General features: G+C 64.8%; 2 protein-coding genes across 3 annotated transcripts; both read right to left on the bottom strand.

The window, feature by feature from the left end:
- Positions 1-321: 321 nt before the first annotated feature.
- Positions 322-5,379, bottom strand: LOC113252091 (sperm flagellar protein 1-like). Its single transcript, XM_026494480.4, has 7 exons — positions 5,296-5,379; positions 4,549-4,744; positions 3,462-3,612; positions 3,041-3,107; positions 2,589-2,676; positions 2,397-2,499; positions 322-1,711 (listed from the first exon to the last, which is right to left on the bottom strand). The coding sequence occupies exons 2-7, from the start codon at positions 4,656-4,658 to the stop codon at positions 1,496-1,498; spliced, it is 735 nt and encodes a 244-aa protein (XP_026350265.2). The 5' UTR covers positions 4,659-4,744; positions 5,296-5,379; the 3' UTR covers positions 322-1,495.
- Positions 5,380-5,996: 617 nt separating this feature from the next.
- Positions 5,997-16,721, bottom strand: ADAM8 (ADAM metallopeptidase domain 8). Of its 2 annotated transcripts, XM_057308701.1 has the most exons (24): positions 16,536-16,721; positions 15,495-15,598; positions 14,516-14,592; positions 14,297-14,375; positions 14,129-14,205; positions 13,610-13,793; positions 13,209-13,271; positions 13,060-13,128; positions 12,761-12,930; positions 12,563-12,644; positions 12,224-12,375; positions 11,963-12,140; positions 11,696-11,785; positions 11,420-11,609; positions 11,246-11,327; positions 10,726-10,888; positions 10,152-10,229; positions 9,432-9,516; positions 8,662-8,779; positions 8,097-8,256; positions 7,586-7,651; positions 7,324-7,374; positions 6,462-6,539; positions 5,997-6,094 (listed from the first exon to the last, which is right to left on the bottom strand). In XM_057308701.1, the coding sequence occupies exons 1-24, from the start codon at positions 16,576-16,578 to the stop codon at positions 6,044-6,046; spliced, it is 2,490 nt and encodes an 829-aa protein (XP_057164684.1). In that variant the 5' UTR covers positions 16,579-16,721; the 3' UTR covers positions 5,997-6,043. The 2 variants fall into 2 exon arrangements, with proteins under 2 accessions (XP_057164684.1, XP_057164683.1); XM_057308700.1 differs by lacking the exon at positions 5,997-6,094 and having other exon boundaries at positions 6,206-6,539.
- Positions 16,722-17,435: the final 714 nt, after the last annotated feature.

The following is a 17,435-nucleotide window of genomic DNA, read 5'->3' as shown; positions in this document are numbered from 1 at the left end:
GACAGGAACTTTCTGTTCACACACACAATGACGACAGCACAGCTCAGGGGAACGAGACCAGTCTTCGCATCCGGACTGGTGTCCGGGGTGGGCTGGAAGCCCTGGCCTCCACACCGTGAACACCCACACACCGACAGCGACACCCCACAGCACTTCGTATGCCAGCGTCCCACGCTAAGACTGCCGCACACTTCACAGCCACGTGCGGAACGCCCAGTCTGGGGGTGCTCCTGTAGGCTCGAGTTCAAGGTCTAGTGGCCTTGGGAGGGGTGGGTCCTGGGCCTCTCAGAGGAGACTTTCTCCGCGGCCACTCTCGGTCACTGGGACTTGTCCCGGTTCTTGTCAGCTCTCCAATCTGCTGCTCCTTTAGCTTCAGCAGGCGCTCCAGCCTGACCACTTTCATCTGCAAAATCTTCAGGAGAACACACATGTCTGGAAGGCAGCACCCTGTCCACCTACTGGGGGCCAGGCAGCGTCAGCCCCGCCTGACCGTGCAGCTGGCCCCACCGCGAGGGCCGCAGCGCCGGTGCTTAGACCAAAAGCCCTCAAGTGGGGCCCTGAGGGAAAGGCTGTCAGAAATGAGCTCAATGCAGCCAGGGGGACCATGCAGTTGGGGGTTCTGGGCAGCAGGAATGGAGTCAGGGAGGCAGGACATGAGAGGAAGGGGGGTGGTTATAGGAGGTGCTGGCTTTCCTCCCTCACCCCTTCTGATGCATTCCTGGCTCCTGGCTGGCCAGGGCTGCCAAGACCTCATGGAGGCCCCTGGCCCTCGCCCTCTACAGCCCTGCCTGCTGGAAGAGCCTCGCCCGGCCCCTGGCAGGTTTGGGGGGCATGCTTGCAGACTTGACGGTTGACTGGATGCAGGCATTGCGTTTGGGCAGCACACGCACCGTTTACTTCTAAAAGTTACCGGCCAAGAAACCATTCCCACGCTGATGTCAGCGCACGAGGAACGGCCAGGCTCCACACCCCAGGCTGTCCGGCCATGGGTGCGGCTGGCCGCAGCGCTCCTGAGCCACCTCGCAAACCCTCCCTTACCAGCAGCACAGACCCAGGCACACCCCAGCAGGCGAGAAAAAGCTTGCCTGCCCCCAAACACAGAGGTGAAGTCAGTGGTGTGACAGCCCACACTCTAGCCACCGGCAGACAGCTCCAGCTGCTCGGGGCAGGGAGTCGGCCTCTCCGCAGACCAATCCCCTCCACAAACCCTGGACAGCGCAGGGCAGCGTGAACCGGCACACCCCCACCTCATGCTGCCGTCCACACCCCCTACATCGTGGCCACACGCCCCCAGGCCCACTCCCCAGTCACAAGCTGTGAAGACCGGAGGCCACACGCGGACTAGCGCCGTCCACTGCGATGGACTTCCTCCTCCGGCTGAGAGCCTCCCGCCCAGACCCACAGCTGTGGCTCCACCAACAGGCGAAACCAAGGAATTCCCCCATGTTCCCCTGGAGTCTATCTTCTCTCCGTGGAGACCCGCCACTGGCAACAATCACGGCAGCAGCAGTCGACTGCCCCGCCGTTTCAAATAACAGGTGGAGCGGTGTTCCCCTCCGGGTTTGGTGAGTAGAACAGTTATGACGCGCTCTGCAGGCACATGGACTGGTGCCACAGGCGTGGGCATGACAGTGACCTCAGCCCCGTTGCTGCTTATCACTTCCTCTCTGCTGCCTTCAGCAAATCCCAACCACACGATGATATCACTTTCCTGTTTCCTCAAGACAACAGCTCATCAAGATTTGGGTATCTGCTAGGGAACCGTGCTGTTTTCACAATTCCTGATGGCTCCTTTGACGCTGAGACCCGACTGGTGTGGCCTACACACCCCCACCCTCCCTGCACTGTCTCAGGTCCAAACCCGCAGCCTGTGCTCCCACAGGGTGGGGGTGGGGGGGACGTGGGGGTGGCCACTCCCTATGTCAGCAAGGGACTTGAGCACGTCTTGAACCCAGAAATGCTGGAGACCCTTAGTGAAGGAGCAGAGGAACAGCCGTGCACCTGCAGAACCAGGCATGTGCCTTGGGGGAGTGTTTTCTGCTCCCTGACTCGGCCCCCAGCCCTCGGGCCTGTGATCTAGCACCTCTGAGTGGTGGCAATTGGGACTGTCTGTAGTCCCTTTGGGCCCTGGGGTTTGGTAACTGCCAAGGCAGGGTGGTGGTGAGTCATGGGGGTGGAGGTCCACCATACTCTTCTCTCTGCTTCTGGGTATGTTTGGAACGTTCCACAGTTGTTTTCTAAATAGTCAAACTAACTGTAGGTTCCCCCTGGTCAGGCACTTTGTCTACCCCACCTACTGCCATACCCACAACGGGTCCCAGCTTCCTAGAAAGGAAGGCAGCCCCTCCGCTTCCTGGGGGGTGTCTGGGCATTGAGGGGCACCCAGGTCACTGTACCTTGACCATCTCCTGCAGCACGACCAGGGCCTGCTCCTTTTCCTCCAGTAACTGTTGCAGCCCGGAATCCAGGTGCTCCAGGGACCCATCGGCTGGGTCCTGACTGAAAAGCAAACACCCAGCCTTTGACCCAGAAGGCTGGTGGGGGTGGGGTGAAGGTGGAACAGCTGAGGTCAGGAGACAGGGGCCCACCCTATGTACACACAGTGGCCTGTCCTCTCTGGAGTCCTCTGACTTGGAAGGGTCTTCACACCGGAGGGCACTGTGGGGCCTTGCAGGCCTGTGAGATAAGCAGATGCAGGAGCTCAGAGAAGAGGCTGACCCGGGGGGGGGGGGGCATGGAGCCCACAGAGACACCACGCAGGCGCTGTCTAGCCTAATGTCATCCCACAGTACAGCCCCAGATGCCTCTGAATGGCCCCCATATAGACTGCAGACGGGGCCGTGGGCTCCCACTCGGGAAGCTGCAGCCTGGGTGGCCTTGGAGCCAGGACTCCCCTGACCCTCCTCTCAGAGCAAGGACCTGCCCTCCTGGAGGTGTGAACTCAAGAGAGCCACAAGCCTCATCTGACACTGCCCTTCATGGGAGGCCCGAGTGGGCTCTGACGGGCCTCAGTTCCCCAATCTGGAGATTTGGGTACTACCGGTGTGTGCAGGGGTGGTGAGCTGTGCCTGTGGGCTGTTAGCATCAGCACTGGAGGGTCCTGGGTCCTGCAAAGGTTTCAAAGGTTGTACAGTGAGGGCCAGCCATGGGGGACCGCTCATCATTCATGTTGCCAACATCCCTCCCTGTGTTTCTAAGCATGGATGGGGGTGGGGGGAACTGGAGAGGAGAGAGCATGGCTGGGGCTGGCCTGGCCTGGGCACAGGGAGTTTTCACTGCCCCGGGGCTGGAAGGTCATGCTGGGAAAGGGCCAAGGGCTAGGGTTTCACTACAGTCTGCACCCCAGGGTCGTGGGTGTGCAGGGCCTTCATCACCATGTGTCACTATCACTGGCAGATAACCAGGCCACATCCTAGCATGACAAGCGCAGGTCAAAGGCCGTACAACGGCCCAACACTTACGGCTGTGGGGGGCGGGGCTTGCTGGACAGCACCATCCTTCACCTTTTCCCTCAGTGCAAGCAAGATGGGCTCGATGGCCCCGGGCGTGTTAGCCACCACCTTTTGAATTTCTGTCTCTGAGACCCACAAACGCAGCTTGTGAAAGACCTTCCTGCAAAGGAAGAGGGGGTGCAGTCCTCAGAGCAGTGCACTTTGTGGGGCCAGGAGGCGGGTCTGGCTTTCCTTGGAGGAGAGAGTCTGGGACTTGTGTGCCTTCTTGCCCTTTCACCCACAGAAGCCCCGCAACCATCCTGTTCCCAGCTGTCCCATCCGGGGCCAGAGCAGTCAGTGCCCTGCGCCTTCAGGCCGGGGCCGTCCCAGCCTGGGCCTCAGCGGGAGAACTCACTTCCGGCAAAGTCCTGCTGGCTCCACTCCAAAGTGCTCGGAATCAGACTTCTCACCACCCCTAGAGCCCTCACCCCCCCACCCTTGGGGTTAAGCAGCGGCCTCCCCCGCCTCCACCTCCTCCCTAGTCCCCTTTCCCTCACAGCTCTCTGAAACGAGTCCTACCAGAACCTGCCCAGGTCTCAACCCCGCAGTCCCTTCTATTCCCCAGGCTTGGAGCCAGGTCCTGACCATGGCCTCCAGGGGCCCCAGGCAGCTTGAGCTCCCCTCCCCGTCCACCTTCAGGAGAGCAGGGACCCTGCACCCTGCTCCCCACTGCAGCCTCCACTGCAGCCCTAGGTCACCCACACCTCATTCTGTCACTTCCTCAGGGTCCTTTTCCGTCCTGTCACCCATCACGACTGACGCTGGTTACATCTCATGTATCTGTCTTCCCACTAGACTGTCAACCCCATGAAGGCAGGGGCCTGCAACCCAGAATCACTGCTGAGTCAGTGAGAGGTGCAGGCAGCATGGGTTGAACACAGTCAGAGGGCAGGACTGACGCCCTGGCGAGTGGGTCTCAACCTGACTGTGCTGTCCTCTTGGTGGCTTACGGTGAGACTGAGACACTAGCAAAGCTGTCAGGGACACAGCCTGAGACGTGCCCCAGAAACCAGGAGGGGTAGGGGAAAGGCTGCCCTCAGAGAGCAAGGAGGCCTGCCTGTTGAGAACACTCCAGTTGCTGAGCTTCTGGTCTGTGTTGCAGGTGGGGACATAGTTGTGCAGGTCCACAAGCCGGGGGTAGAAGTGCTTCACAATCTCTGCCAGCATCACTGGAGGGGCCGGGGGTGCAAGGTCAGCCTGGCCTGATGAGCTTAGAAGCTCTCCTTTCGTTACATGTCAGTTTTCCAGGGTCCCTAAGGTGGAGGAGGGCAGAGACGAGGCAGGAGAACCAGGGACGGTCCAAGTCCTGGGGGAGTGGCCACAGGGGCCAGGCTGCAGGACCCCCAGCAGCGTGTGCGTGCCCCCACGGAGAGGGCTGGGAGGGCCAGCCTGGGGTCGGAGGAGCTGCGGGAGGAACCCTGAGGCTGCCCTCTCCTCCCCAGGAAATGCTGGGGGAGGGGAATGCCCCCCAAATGCAGCTGGACTCAGCAGGAGCCCCCGTCCACCACGTGGCTCCTCCTCCAGGGGCCGGCCGCTCGGCCTCGCTTCTCGCGTCCTACAGACTCCTTCCAGAGCGCCACTCACGCCCCTGCTCCGGAGCGTCCTGCACCTGCAGGGGGCCTGCGCGGCTGGGACTTCGGTCTGACCGCTGGGGCATTCTTCAGCCAAGAGCGAGCTCCTGCCTGCGGACAGCCGGCCCTGCGGCCTCCACCCTCCCCGGCCGGGCACCCCCGAGCCCTCGGCCTGCCCGCCAAGGACCCCAGCCCCGGCAGTCCCCGACGTCTCCCCGCCGGCCCGCCCTCACCGCCGTCGCTGAAGTCCCGCGCCAGATGGCGCTTGGGGCGGCTGAGCGGGAGTCCGTCCAGCCAGGCGCAGAGGCCGCGGAGGGCGCCGGACGGCAGGGGCGGCGAGGACTGCGCCCTTCGGCCGGCTGCGCCCAGCATGGCGGCTGGACCGGCTGTTGGGGCCGTTGCCAGGAAACGGCGCCTGGAGGGTCCTGGGGACCGGAAGGGGCGGGGCAGCGGGCCACGCTGTTGGGGCCGTTGCCGGGAGACGGAGCCCGGAGAGCCCTGGGGACCGGAAGGGGCGGGGCGGCGGGACCGCCTCTCGGGGCCGTCGTCTCCCTGCCCTGGGGCTGACTTCCGGTGGGGGAGGGATCATACCAGAGTCCGGGAGAAAAGCTAGGTTTCTGGCGTGGTCCGTTTCCCGCGTACGCTTTAAGCCTCGAGATCTTAACGTGTTATAAATTGTATTCCACATTGTTCAACGCACAGTGTAACATCGATTTCGTAAACAACTGCGATTATTTAGAACTGGATAATAACTTAATCAGAAAATACACTCTTCATTGCAGCTTCGGCCCCGCTGCGGGACCCCGGGGGTGGGCGGGGCTCCCAGAGCAGCTGCCGCAGGTGCCCCTCGGGGTGCGGCACCGGGGGCCGCGGCCCCGGCTCTTCCGTTGGCACTTCTCGGCCGGCCGCGGGGGGCCGGGGCAGGGGCGGGGGGCAGGGCCGGGCCCCTCCCCGCTCAGGCCCGGCGTCCGCAGCCCGGCGTCACCGCCTCTGCACGGGGGGCTTCAGAGCAGCCTTCGGACCCACGGCGCCCTCGAAGGAAGAAACGAACGGACGCTGAGGCATCTGCTACCAGGAGCACAAATGATCACACTCGCCCCCGCAGTTCTTAGACGCAGGTCACCCCTCTCGCGACGGCGGTCATCGCCGCTCCCACGGCCGGCGACGCCGCAGCCGCTAACCCCCGTAACCTTCGACCGTCTCCCTTGTACCAACAGGAGGGAAAGATTCACGGCCCGCAGGAGCGGCTCACTGAAAAGTCCCGCCAGAGGGTCAAGTGGCTGTTGAAACAAGGCTGGTGGACAGTGACCGTGTCCCCCTCCGGGCAGCGCCCCAGCCAGCCAGCCAGCCGGAGAGTCTCGCGCCCTGCTGCCCAGCGCCCTGGCAGAGAGAGGCTCACCTGCGTGGGTCCAGGGTTGGCCCCTCCAGCCCCAGGCTTGACCGGTGGCATCGGGGGTGGGAAGGTCGGCCTCATACCCTGGAGGACACAGTCGGACATCATGGAACGGGGCCCCGTCTTCCCCAGCATCTTCTAGCAAAGTTCCCCAGGTCCACCACCTTACAGGCTTCTCTTGTCGACAAACAAATGCCCCCAACTGGGCCAGATTCAAACCCAAACGTGGCAGAACCCCCTCCTGGGCCCATAAGCCACCATCTATATATCTCAGCACCTCCCCCACTCCCTCAACAGCCCCACCCCACCTCACCCTACCCCAGCATTTCCCAAGAAAAGCTCTTAAATGGCCCTAATGCGGGTCTTTGGAAGTTCAAAAGCCAAGAATTAACCACTACACTTTGCATCTGATTGCATTTCAGCTTTCCGGGGGGGGGGGGTGCGGGCAGGTGCCCCCAGGATCTGGGGTGGAGGAAGGGAAGGCCCGTGGTGTGTGCAGCACCCTTATCGTAGCCTTGGCTGGCTTTCACCACTCCTTGGCTAGACCCCTTTCTGCTCCTTTGACCCCATTTTTCCTGTCAAAACCCCTCCTAAGGCTATTTCTGCGGCTCTACTGTAAATCTAAAATTAGTTCAAAAAGTTAAAAAGGAAAGAGAGAATCTTCATGAAGCAAACACCACATAATGGTTGCTGCTGGCAGGGCCTCCAGATGGACGCAGACCCTGGGGATAAACCATGCATCTCTCGAAGCATCTCCAGATTTGAGCTCCAAAAGGAAGCCGAGGACACCACAGGGTCTGGCCATGGAGGGGCCTGGAAGAGCATGGGTGCAGCTGGGGGGTTCTCCTGAGTGGCAGAGGCTTCTCACCTGCTTGGGCTTCAGCTCAGGGAGGGGCTTGGCAGGAGGAGCAGGTCTGAGCTGGTGGGAAGGAGGAACAGCAGTCAGGCCCCTGCGCCCCCTGGGTTTAGTAAATGTCCTCTCCGGGCTGGGCCATCAGCCTTCTGAGTGTGGCAGCTGCTGCCCTGGGGTCCCCGGCTCACCAAATCCGGCCCCCAGCCCCTGCACTCCCCGCCTAGGACCCACTTGGTGCCCCCAGATGGCCTGGCTGCTGGGCCCCACTGCTGCTCACCTGGTCTGGGGGCGGCCGGGTGTACACAGGAACGGTGAAGGGTGGTTTGGACATGGTGGCTGGAGGCTGCAGGTAACAAGGTGGAGAGCCTGGGTCTCACCGGGAAGCTGCCTCCAGGGGCTTTGGAGATGCGCCCCCAGCTCAGAACCCAAGGTTCCCACCCCTCCCAGAGGAAGAAGAATAAAATGTGTGCATGCAGGGCTCTGCCCCATCCCATTGCCCCCCCAAGGCCTGAGCCCAGATGCGACTCCCACCCTCTCTTCCCTCAGCTTTGCTGTGCAGGGGCCGGGAGGTGCGGGGCAGCAACAGAGGGCATCTTGGCCTTAACACCTTCCGACAGAGCCTGCAGAGGCCGAGAGCCTCAGGTTCAGTGCAAGCTCCAGTCTGTCAGTGGCTCCTGTAGGTTGGCAGACTGGCCACCCTAAAGCCTGCCTCTGCCTCCGTGGGGCAGCTCTAAGCCCCGTTAGAAGGGATCAGGGATGGCCCGGGGATGGCAGGATGCAGTGCTTACAGCAGGCGGTGGCTGCTTAGGGGTCGCCGTGCAGGTTGTGGGCGTGGTGGGCTGGCTGGGGTGGGTGGTGGGGGACGGAGCCCCACCCTTGGCTGGCATACCATGCCCCTCGTGAAACAGGGGGTTGGAGAGCCCCTTGGCAGTCTTGGGTGCTGCGCTCCTGCGGAGAAAGCAAGACTGGTCAGTGTGTCCTGGCCTCGGGGCCTGGCCCAGGGACTCAGGGGCTCCTGGGTGTGTCCTGCAACCGGCACGATGGGGTGAGGTCCCCTGGCAGCTCCAAGTGCAGCTGCCCACCACAGGCAGAGCCCGTATCATCCCAGGTGCTCTGGCACTGATTAGGGTGGGGATGGAGGGGCTCTCTCTGGGTTTATCACCACCACCTGTCAGCCCCGCTTGTCACCTGCCCCCCCCACCCCCTGCCTTGAGAGGCAGAGGCCCCGAGGCCGCCTATGTGAAGGGCTGTCTCTCCTCTTCCTCCAACAGCAGCAGGGCATTTCCCAACTGTGTGAGCATGGGAAGTGCTCCTTGCACGTGATGACGTTTTGCAACCCCAAAGCAGGCTCACCTCGAACAGACACGGCTCCGGGCCTTCCAAAAGGCGACCACGCCTGCCAGGAGAGCCACCAGCAGCACCATGGACACCACCACGGACACCAGCACGCCCACCAGGGGGCTCCTGGACCCTGTGGGGGTGCAATGAGGCCAGGTGTCAATAGGGTAGCGAGGCCTGGGAGGGCCCTGGGGCCAAGGAGGGGACAGTTTTCTCAGGCAGAGAACCGGGAGCCCAGGGCCCATCTGAGGACCCTCAGCACTGACACCCAGTACATTACACCAGCGCTGCAGGCTCTCAGATGACAGGTTGGAGGGCTTGGTGGCGACTGGCCCCTGGCCCACAGTGACATGAGCAAGGTCTGGCCAGGCCCTGGAGGCCGTGGTGCTATGGACGGCTGCGTGCACAGTGGCCACTGCAGAGGAAGACATTTGTGGGAGTGAGGGGTCCTCAGACTCCTACGCTCAGAAGGGGGCCGAGGACCCAGCAAAGGGGCTGGCACCCTGTCACCGCTACCGTGCCCTCTCTCTAGGACAGGCAGAGGCCTGTGGGGCCTATTGTGGGGTTGAGGTGGCCACACAGGATGCTGGGCTCTGCCTTACACCCGTGGGGTCAGAAAGCCTGGGGTCGAGGACTGCAAACCTCAATCTTTCGCACTGTCCCGAGGGACTCGGGGCACATGGTGTCCTTCTCAGCCCTGCCCAGGTGGTCTGAGGAAGGACGGGACCCGCACTGGACCCCGTCAGGCCATACAGGTGTGAAGGCCCCAGGGAGGCCAGGCCTACCTGTGCGCGTATGGGGCAGCGGCTCTGCGCAGTGGGGCGGCGCCCAGCCTGGGTGGCAGTGGCACTCTCCCTTGTGGTTGCACACCTGGGGGTGAGTGGGCGTGAGGACCAGGCCGCCACACACTCCATCTGCCACCTCCCAGCGCCCGCGCGGCCACCACCGGCTGCTGAGCCTCCAGGCCGGGCCTCAGGCCTGAGAGGGGCTCTGCTGTGCCCCTCCCGGTTGAGGACAGGCCCGGCTCACCCACGAGCCCGGCTCCTCCGCGTGGGGCTGCCACAAGCAAGGGCTACGGCAAACGTGCTGACAGCAAGGTGAGCACGTCAGGCCTAGTCTCGGGGCAGCTTCCTGTGTCCGTGAGACACACCCCCAAACCTCCCAGAGACAGGGGCTCGTGAGGGGAGCGCCCCAGCCCCTGGTGTTTTGAGCTTTCAGGGGCTGACTGTCCCCGCATCATGACACAGGTCACCGAGAGCTGTCGCACCCGTCCCCATTTCAGAGTAGATCATTTCAAGCCTGACCAGCACCAGCCCACGCGCCCACCAGCAAGGCTGCCCCGGGCCTCAGTGTTCATGTGGGACGCCCAGATGCCCACCAGCCTCTGGCCGCGTCCCCAGAGGGCTGGCTCGGCCCCTGCTGTGCCCGGGCGCTTCTTCAGCACAGCCTACCGGTCCCCTTCAGCCCCAGAGAGCGGCGGCGCAATGTCCCATGGGCTCACGTACCCCACGGCTGTTGCACTGGGCGGAGCAGTTCCTGGATCTGTAAACTTGCAGGAGCTGGCAGAGTCCTTTCCAGCAAATCTGGAGGGCGGTGGGGGTCCCCTGAGGCAGACATTCTAGACCACTGCCTGGAGCCCTCCGTCCCCACTTCTACCATCAGCTGAAGCTGACCCGAGCCTGCACGGCAAGCTCTGGGGGAGGCAGGCCGGGGCCACCACATCCAGGCTGGCCTGGCCTGCACCCCCTCTGCGGGCCGGCCGGCCCACAGCTGCCACCAGGGCCGAAGGACTGGCCTCACCCAGGTCCGGGGGTTGTGGACTCACAGAACAGGGCACCCCGTGAGCTGAGGACTGCCTCCTAGAGCACCTCCCGTGCTCCCGCTTCGCCTCTACTGAGAACACAGAGCAGTCCGCGCGCAGAGCCCTTGGACCACACGGGCTCGCCTACGTGGCACGTGTGTCTAGGACCTGGGGGTCCAGCAGCCTGACCGCTGCACGTCTGGGCCACAGCCCTCCAGAGCCCCTGCTAGCGGCAGCAGCTGACGTGCCCCGCGCCAGATGGCGGCTTGGGTGCTCACCTTCTCCTCACCACACTTGGCGCCTTCCGGCACCGGCTCATATCCCGCACCTCCCTCCAGGACGAGAGCCTGGCAAGTGCCCGCGGGGGAGGTGAGGGAGCAGGAACTCCGCTCTGGGGGCTTCTGTCCGCCCTCACAGTACAGGATGCCACACTTGTTGACCCTGTGGACAGAGGAACAAGCCATCCAGCCAGCTCTGCTGGGTCTCTGGCCTGGTCCATGCTGACGCCCCTTAGGACGACTCGCGGAGCTGCAGGAAACGAGGCCCAGAGCCCTCAGACACGCTGTAGGGTCTGCTGATGGGCACCGACCCCAGGCCCAGCAACAGCGACACACCCTCCCTCCCATGAGGGCAGATGCTCAGGCCTGTGGGTCCTGGAAGGCAGGGTGGACCCCCTGGAGAACCCTCTGACTCAGTCCCCAGATTCCTTTGTACAAAAGACCTTCTTGGGCATCCCCACTTCCAGGGACATCCTGTGGCCCTGGACCCGGGCGAGTCAGGCCACGGATGACCACTCACCTGCTGGCACCATGGGTGAGCCTGCCCTGGCAGCCCGGTAAGATGTTGTAGGTGTAGCATGTTTCCACGGCAACCTGTGAACCTGTGGGGGCCAGGAGGAGGTCAGTCCTCCAGCTTGGGCCCCGCAGCCCCCTGCAGGCCTGTGGGCACACGGCTGGAGTGCACGTGCCTCACCTAGCCCCCACAAGTCCCGGCACTTCTGGGCCAGCGTGGGGCAGACCCCGTTGTAGCAGTAGCCCCCCGGGCAGGGTGTGCCGTTCTCCTGGAAGACGTCCTCCGGGCACGCTGGCTGCTGGCCATCACAGTACTCCTCAAGGTCACACGCATCCTTTGGGGGACGGCACAGCTCACCGGCAGGGGTCACCTGCCCAGCAGAGCAGAGCTCATGTGTGCTGCCAGCCATCTCCTCGGGGCCCCTTAACACCCACTGGCCCGGGGCACAGCACTCACCCTGCAGTCATGGCAGCAAGAGCCCTGGGCGCACTGGGCCCCCGCTGCCAGCTGGCAAGTGGTTGCGTTGCAGCAAGGGTCCCGACAGGCCTGCAGGGCAGAGGTGGGAGTGGGCTCCAGGGCAGACCTGCGCCCCCTCCCCAGGAGCCCCTCCGGGTGGTGACGGGGCTCAGAGTGTGTTCTGTGTGGTGGCCGCACACGGGGCAGCTGGGGGGGTCACGAGCGGGCGTCCATGCGGGCAGAGGGCAGAGGGCATCTGGCCAGTACCTGGGGCGGGCCGCAGTCACACTGCTCCCCACGCTCCACAAACCGGTTCCCGCACACAGGGTCGCCCACCAGCCGGCCGGGGTCGGGGGCGTTGGCCAGGCAGGCTGTCCGAGGCTTCTCCACGAACATCTCCAGGTCAGCGCGGCTGCACTGGCTGAACATTTTGGGGAACTGGGCGCTGGGGGTGCAGGGTGGGGCCTCTGTCAGGGGGTGGGGGGGCACCCAGGACACCCCGCCCCCGCAAGCAGCCCCTGGCCTCACCCGATGCTGGCCGCCATGATGCAGCCGCCGCCCTCCCGTGGCACGGGGCAGTAGCAACCCTGAATGTTCTCGTCATGGTCCATGCCCAGGTTGTGGCCCATCTCGTGGGCCATGGTGGACGCGACACCGATGGGGTTCTTTAGGTTGTGGTCCTACAGGGAGAGGCTGCGCTGCCTGATGCCGCACCCCTGCCCACCCCCGCTGCCAACAGCACTTCTGAGAGCATCAATGCACCCTCCAGGGCAGGCACCCGCCCCGGTATTCCAGCCCGTAGGGACAGCTCAGGGACAAGCATGTGGACCTGGGTCCTCAGGGCTCCCCACCCGGAGGCCAGCAAACCTGGTTCACAGCCCCAGAGTCCTGGGAGCACATGGCCGACACCTTGGCCAGTCCCACGGTGGTCCCGGTGAACTCAACCCCGCTGCAAACAAGAGCAGTGCGCGAATGCGGACGCCTCGAAATCTGCCTCCCTCCCGCGTGCCCCTCGTCCCCACACAGGCCTCCCAGGCCCCGGCTCTGCGCCCACCGCCCACATACGTGATAAGCTGCGCGTTGTCGTGCTGGTGTCGTCCCACCAAGTTCTGTGTCCGCCACCGGAGGAAGTTGTCCAGTGTGGTGTCGGGGTTCGAGCTCACGTGAATCTGGTCCTCTTGGTTCCACATCTCCAGGCCCACCAGGACCACACGAAAATTGAGCTCCTGATAAAGCTGGGAGGGCCGGAAAGCCCCAGGTCAGGCTCGGGGACAGGGAGGGCCGCAGGCGCAGAGCCCAGCTCCCTGCTGGCTGCGGGTCCCCCTGAGGGCCCCGCCCCCTCGACAACCAGGGTTTCTACCCACCTTGTCCACGTGGTTCACCACCTCCATCACCCGGCTACGAACAGCTGCCCTGCTCCCCAGCCGCCGGAACTGGAGGACAGCAGGCCCTCAGATGCACGCAGCCCGTCGGCCGGCCCCACGCCCTGCCCCCACGCCCTGCCCCACACTACCTCTGCGCTGTCCGTGACCACATACAGCTCCACGTAGCGGGTGTCTCGGGCCACTGGCCAGTTCTGGGGGCACAAGAAGCTGGTCAGCTGCGCCAGCCACAGTCCTCCAGGCCCGGGCCCAGTTTTCACACACTGACCCTCTCACGGGGTCCTGGACCTGGCCCCCAGCCCCCTGCTCAGGACTGGCAGTGCCATCCACGAGGCTCCAGCTCAGGCTGAGGAGCGACCTCTGCACCAGTCACTGGCAGAGCTAGGGCCATCGGCCGTGGGGACCCCTCGGAGATGCCCGGGCCACCCTGACTGGGGTCGGCGGGTAGAACCCTCACTCAGCCAAGCACACCGGGAGCCTGGGGGACGCAGTCCCAGTGGACAGGGGGTGAGGAAGCTGGTCCCCCCCTCACCCGGGGCCTGAAGGCTGCTGAGATCCGAGGCCCCAAGGCCTTCTCCAAGCTGGTGTTGCTGACCCCACAGGTCCCGGCCTTCTGCTGCAGGTGCTGCGCCCGGTACAGTGCGTGCTGCCCCTCTTCGCCACCCCCGTCCAGGGGCTCGATCAGGTGGACATCCGAGCCGGCCCGGAAAAAGCCCCTGAGGGCAGAGGTAAGCCAGGTGGTTCTGAATTATCACGTTCCCACACGGCGTCTGGGGAGGGACGAAGCCTTGAAGGACGGGGTGAGGGTCCTTCTGGTGAGGACAAAGCTCCATCTGCACGGGGACAGATGGCCCCCAGGTGGACGGTATACTGGGGACGGCCTCCAGGGCCCGAGCGGAGCCCCATAGCTCAGGGAACCTGTGACTTCTAACAGCCAGACGCCCATGTGCAGGAAGGTCTCCAGGCCTAGCCCCTGTCTTCTTGGCCTCAGTTTACCTCTGGAGCATGCGGGGGACAGCTGACACCCACTCCCCAGGTCTGCAGCACCCACCTGAGGCCAGCACAGGTGCTGAGGCTGGCGGCGGAATGGTGGTGCCCCTCCACGTGGCCCTGGTAGAAGCAGTGACCCTGCAGGAGGGAGGAGGCGTGAGTGGCCCGCAGCGCCCCCCCCCCCCCCCCGCCCACTGCCGGCCTTGCGGAGGGCTGCCCAGGCCCGTACCTGCCTTTGTTGCTGCTCTACCACCTGGGAGCCGTTGGCAGCCTTGTAGGTCTCCGTGTAGCCCGAGCCCACCAGGTCCCTGGAAGAGAGCCACTGTGGTGCCTGGGGCCCCGCCTGCCCCCACAGAAGCAGCTTCTGGCCTGGTGGAGCGGCCGGGCCAGGCAGCTGGACGCCAAGGGCATGGGTATGCCGGGCGCAGCAGGCCGGGCCTCCACTCACCTGTTCTTCCTCAAGTGCAGGGTGAAGTTGTGCCCTTGGGTCCCAAGGACGAAGCTCACACTCTCCGGGTACAGGTCCTGAGCCAGGGGAAAGGGAGGGGTCCAGGGTGAGAGGCCCTGCCCCAGGGTCCACCCACCTCCAAGCTGGGTGTGATGGAGCTCGGCTGGGCTGGGGATGCACCCAAGGCCGGGAAGTCCCTCAGAGGACCTGGCGGCGGGGGGGGGGGGGGGTCGTTCAGCGTCGGGCTAGGATTAGGAAGCTGAGGCTGGTGGACAAGCTGGAGCTCTAGACCTCAGTTTCCCCATCTGTCCACACAAGTAATGGCTAAGATCCCCTTCCCCCGGGGGAGGGGAAAACATGGCTCTGAGTAGCAGCCCTTAGATCCAAGGTAGCAGAGGAGATGGGGCAGGGCACGGGACTGAGCACCCCCGGGGCGTTCCCCCAGCCTCCTGACCTCTTGGGACAGGACTGCGTGAGGGCCCAGGGCGGTAGAAAGCCTTCCCCAGATACTGAGGTCAGGACAGGGCTGTCCCGCCGGGATTTCAGGAATGCCCCCAGGCGGCCTTGCTTGGGGAATCCCACAAAGGTGCGTCACCACAAACGGCTACACCACAAACGCCTATGGTGACACGCCCCTGGTGAGCCATCCCCTCTGGCCTGAAAGGGATCTGACTTATCTAGCCAGCGAGTGAAACCAGGATGTGCCCTGGGCCCGCAGGGCTCCTGAGTGGCAGCCTGAGCAGCCCCAAGGTCCTCCCTCAGCAGAAGCCTCTCACCTCACCCCACCCACCCGAGGGCAGGGGTGCGGCAGGATGCAGGGAGGTGAGGCCTGGGGATGGAGGAAGTGCAGGCAGAGACAGCCCCGTCAGCCCCACAAGCCGGCCCCTCCCCACTGCTGGGCACCCCACTGCTGGGCACACAGAACAGGCTCTGGGGAGCCAGGAGGGACCCCCGGGCCGGCTTCCCCACCGAGACTTACCAGGTGGGAGGGCAGAGCTCGGCGGGCACGGGATGCTGACAGGCGCTGGGGCCACACCACCTCATACTGCTCCACGTGGGGCAGCAGGGTGCTGGGGGCGGCCACTGTGGGCGAGAAGGGGGTCGGCAGGCTGGTGATGGGCCTGCACCTTCTCCTCCGACAGAGTCACCGGAGAGTGTGAGCACCAGGGATTCAGATACGGGGTTCCCCTGCCCTGGGCGGGGCCCACAAGGCTCCCCCAACAGCTCCTCCCCCAGGGCCTAGGGCTGACCTAGACGTCCCCCCCTTCCTTGGATCTGAGGGGGCACACTGGCCCTGGGTGGGGGGTAGGTCTGCCCTCCTGCCTGCAGGCAGTCCACCCAGCCCAAACCCAGAAGCTCCCAGGTATCCAACAGCAAACAGCCCTGGGAGTGGGGGTGAGGCCCAGGGACAGAATGCCCACGACAGCTGCCCTCCAAGTCTTCTCCGTCTCTCTCCAAGCGTCACTGGATGTGTCTCCACGACATTATCTTGCAAAACACCAGGAGAGAGAGGCCCCACCTACCGGAGAAGTGGGCCCCTCCAGCCTGGGGCTGGGACACCACCGAACCCAGCCCAGAAAGCTCCCCAGGCCAGCGGGGAGCGCGGGAGGCCAGCAGCTCACCCCACCGGCCATGGGTCCCCAAGTGGCTAGACTGCCCCCTCCCGCCCTCCTCCCGTGCCCACCCTCAGCTCCAGGTACTGTTCCTCCGTCCTCCCTTCCCTGCCGGGCTGGGGGGTCTGGGTGGGAGCGCGCAGTCCCAAGGCTCCGGGGCAGATGGGGAGTGGCGCGGTTCTCCACGGTGCCCTGGGAGTCCCCGGCGGGACCGGCGCTGGGGAGACGCCCCAGGCGGCTTCTCCCCCAGTTCCTTTTTGAAGTTTCCGTCTGCCGCCCTGGGCCTTCCCGGTGAGGGCTCCCCTCGGCGCGCCCGACCGCTGAGACTGACCCAGAGCTCGGCGGGGTGCGGAAGGCCAGGGGACCGGCCCGCGCCCGGGACGGCCGCCCCTCGCCCCGGCACTCACCTTGCAGACACAGCGCGAGCAGCTGGAGCCCCAGGACGCGCATGGCCGGGGCGCGCTCGGGGGGCGTACCCGGGGGTCTGGGGCAAGGACAGGGGGCGCGCTCGGGGGTCCCGGGCAAAAACAGAGGGCGCGCTCGGGGTCCCAAGTCTGCGGTCCAGGGACGCGGCGCCGGCGGGAAGCGGCTCCGCGCTCGGGACGAGGTCTGGTCCCGGCGCCCCGCCCCGGAGACCAGCCCCCGGCCCGCAGCCTATCGGCCCCTCCGACGCTGGGAGGGGCGGGGCTTGGACACCCGCTGGGGAGGGGTGCCTCGTTCCCGGCCCCCGCTTCGGGCTCGCTCTTCGGTCTTCCCTCGTCTACTCCTGGGCCCCAGGGGGCCCCTGAACGGCGCGTGGCGTCCAGCACGTGGAAGAAGCTTCATAAACGTGGACCGAATTAACGAAGGGGGTGCGGAAGCCTAACCTGAGCCCCTCCTTGCAAGGTCGCACCCTGCTCTGTGCAGGTGAGGAAGCCCAAGCTCGGCCTGGCCCTGGGGCCTGCCGGCCAGGTGGCGGGGCAGTGGCTTGGACGGGGCTCTGTCTGGGGGCGTGGCAGGGGGAGCTCAGGTGCAGATGTGCCCTCAGACTTCCTGGGGAACAGAAAGCTCCCCACACAGCACCCTGGTGCCTCTTCCTGCTCTACGGGCTGGGGCCACCCCCACTCTGGCCTGGCACCCAGGCTTCTCTGGTGGGTCCGTCACCTGGGGACCCAGACCGCCTGCAGCTGAACCACGTGGCTTTGCCCTTCCAAACTCGTGGCTCGGGAGCTGTGTTCTGGACATGCTCCCTGAGAGGACAGGGCATCAGTCAAAGTGAGAGCCTGTGCTGCCCACAGGCAGTTCCAGGCCAGAGGTCAAAGTTTAAC

Source organism: Ursus arctos, unplaced genomic scaffold (assembly GCF_023065955.2).
Source record: "Ursus arctos isolate Adak ecotype North America unplaced genomic scaffold, UrsArc2.0 scaffold_7, whole genome shotgun sequence".
In the NCBI taxonomy this organism is placed as follows: Eukaryota; Metazoa; Chordata; class Mammalia; order Carnivora; family Ursidae; genus Ursus; species Ursus arctos.
This window is presented reverse-complemented; position numbering and strand designations above follow the sequence as displayed.

What these genes read in the sequence shown, in the direction of transcription:
- LOC113252091 (XM_026494480.4), bottom strand. Translation starts at nt 4,658, where the DNA reads ATGCTGGCAGAGATTGTGAAGCACTTCTACCCCCGGCTTGTGGACCTG. An exon ending in GGCCACTGTGTGTACATAGG is followed by an intron (nt 2,500 to 2,588) that starts GTGGGCCCCTGT and finishes TTTGCTTTTCAG; the next exon opens with TCAGGACCCAGCCGATGGGT. An exon ending in TGCTGCAGGAGATGGTCAAG is followed by an intron (nt 1,712 to 2,396) that starts GTACAGTGACCT and finishes TTGAGGAAACAG; the next exon opens with GAAAGTGATATCATCGTGTG.
- ADAM8 (XM_057308700.1), bottom strand. Translation starts at nt 16,578, where the DNA reads ATGCGCGTCCTGGGGCTCCAGCTGCTCGCGCTGTGTCTGCAAG. An exon ending in CAGCAGCCTTCAGGCCCCGG is followed by an intron (nt 13,272 to 13,609) that starts GTGAGGGGGGGA and finishes TTGTGCCCCCAG; the next exon opens with AACTGGCCAGTGGCCCGAGA. An exon ending in CCCGGCCGCCCCCAGACCAG is followed by an intron (nt 7,375 to 7,585) that starts GTGAGCAGCAGT and finishes CCTTCCCACCAG; the next exon opens with CTCAGACCTGCTCCTCCTGC.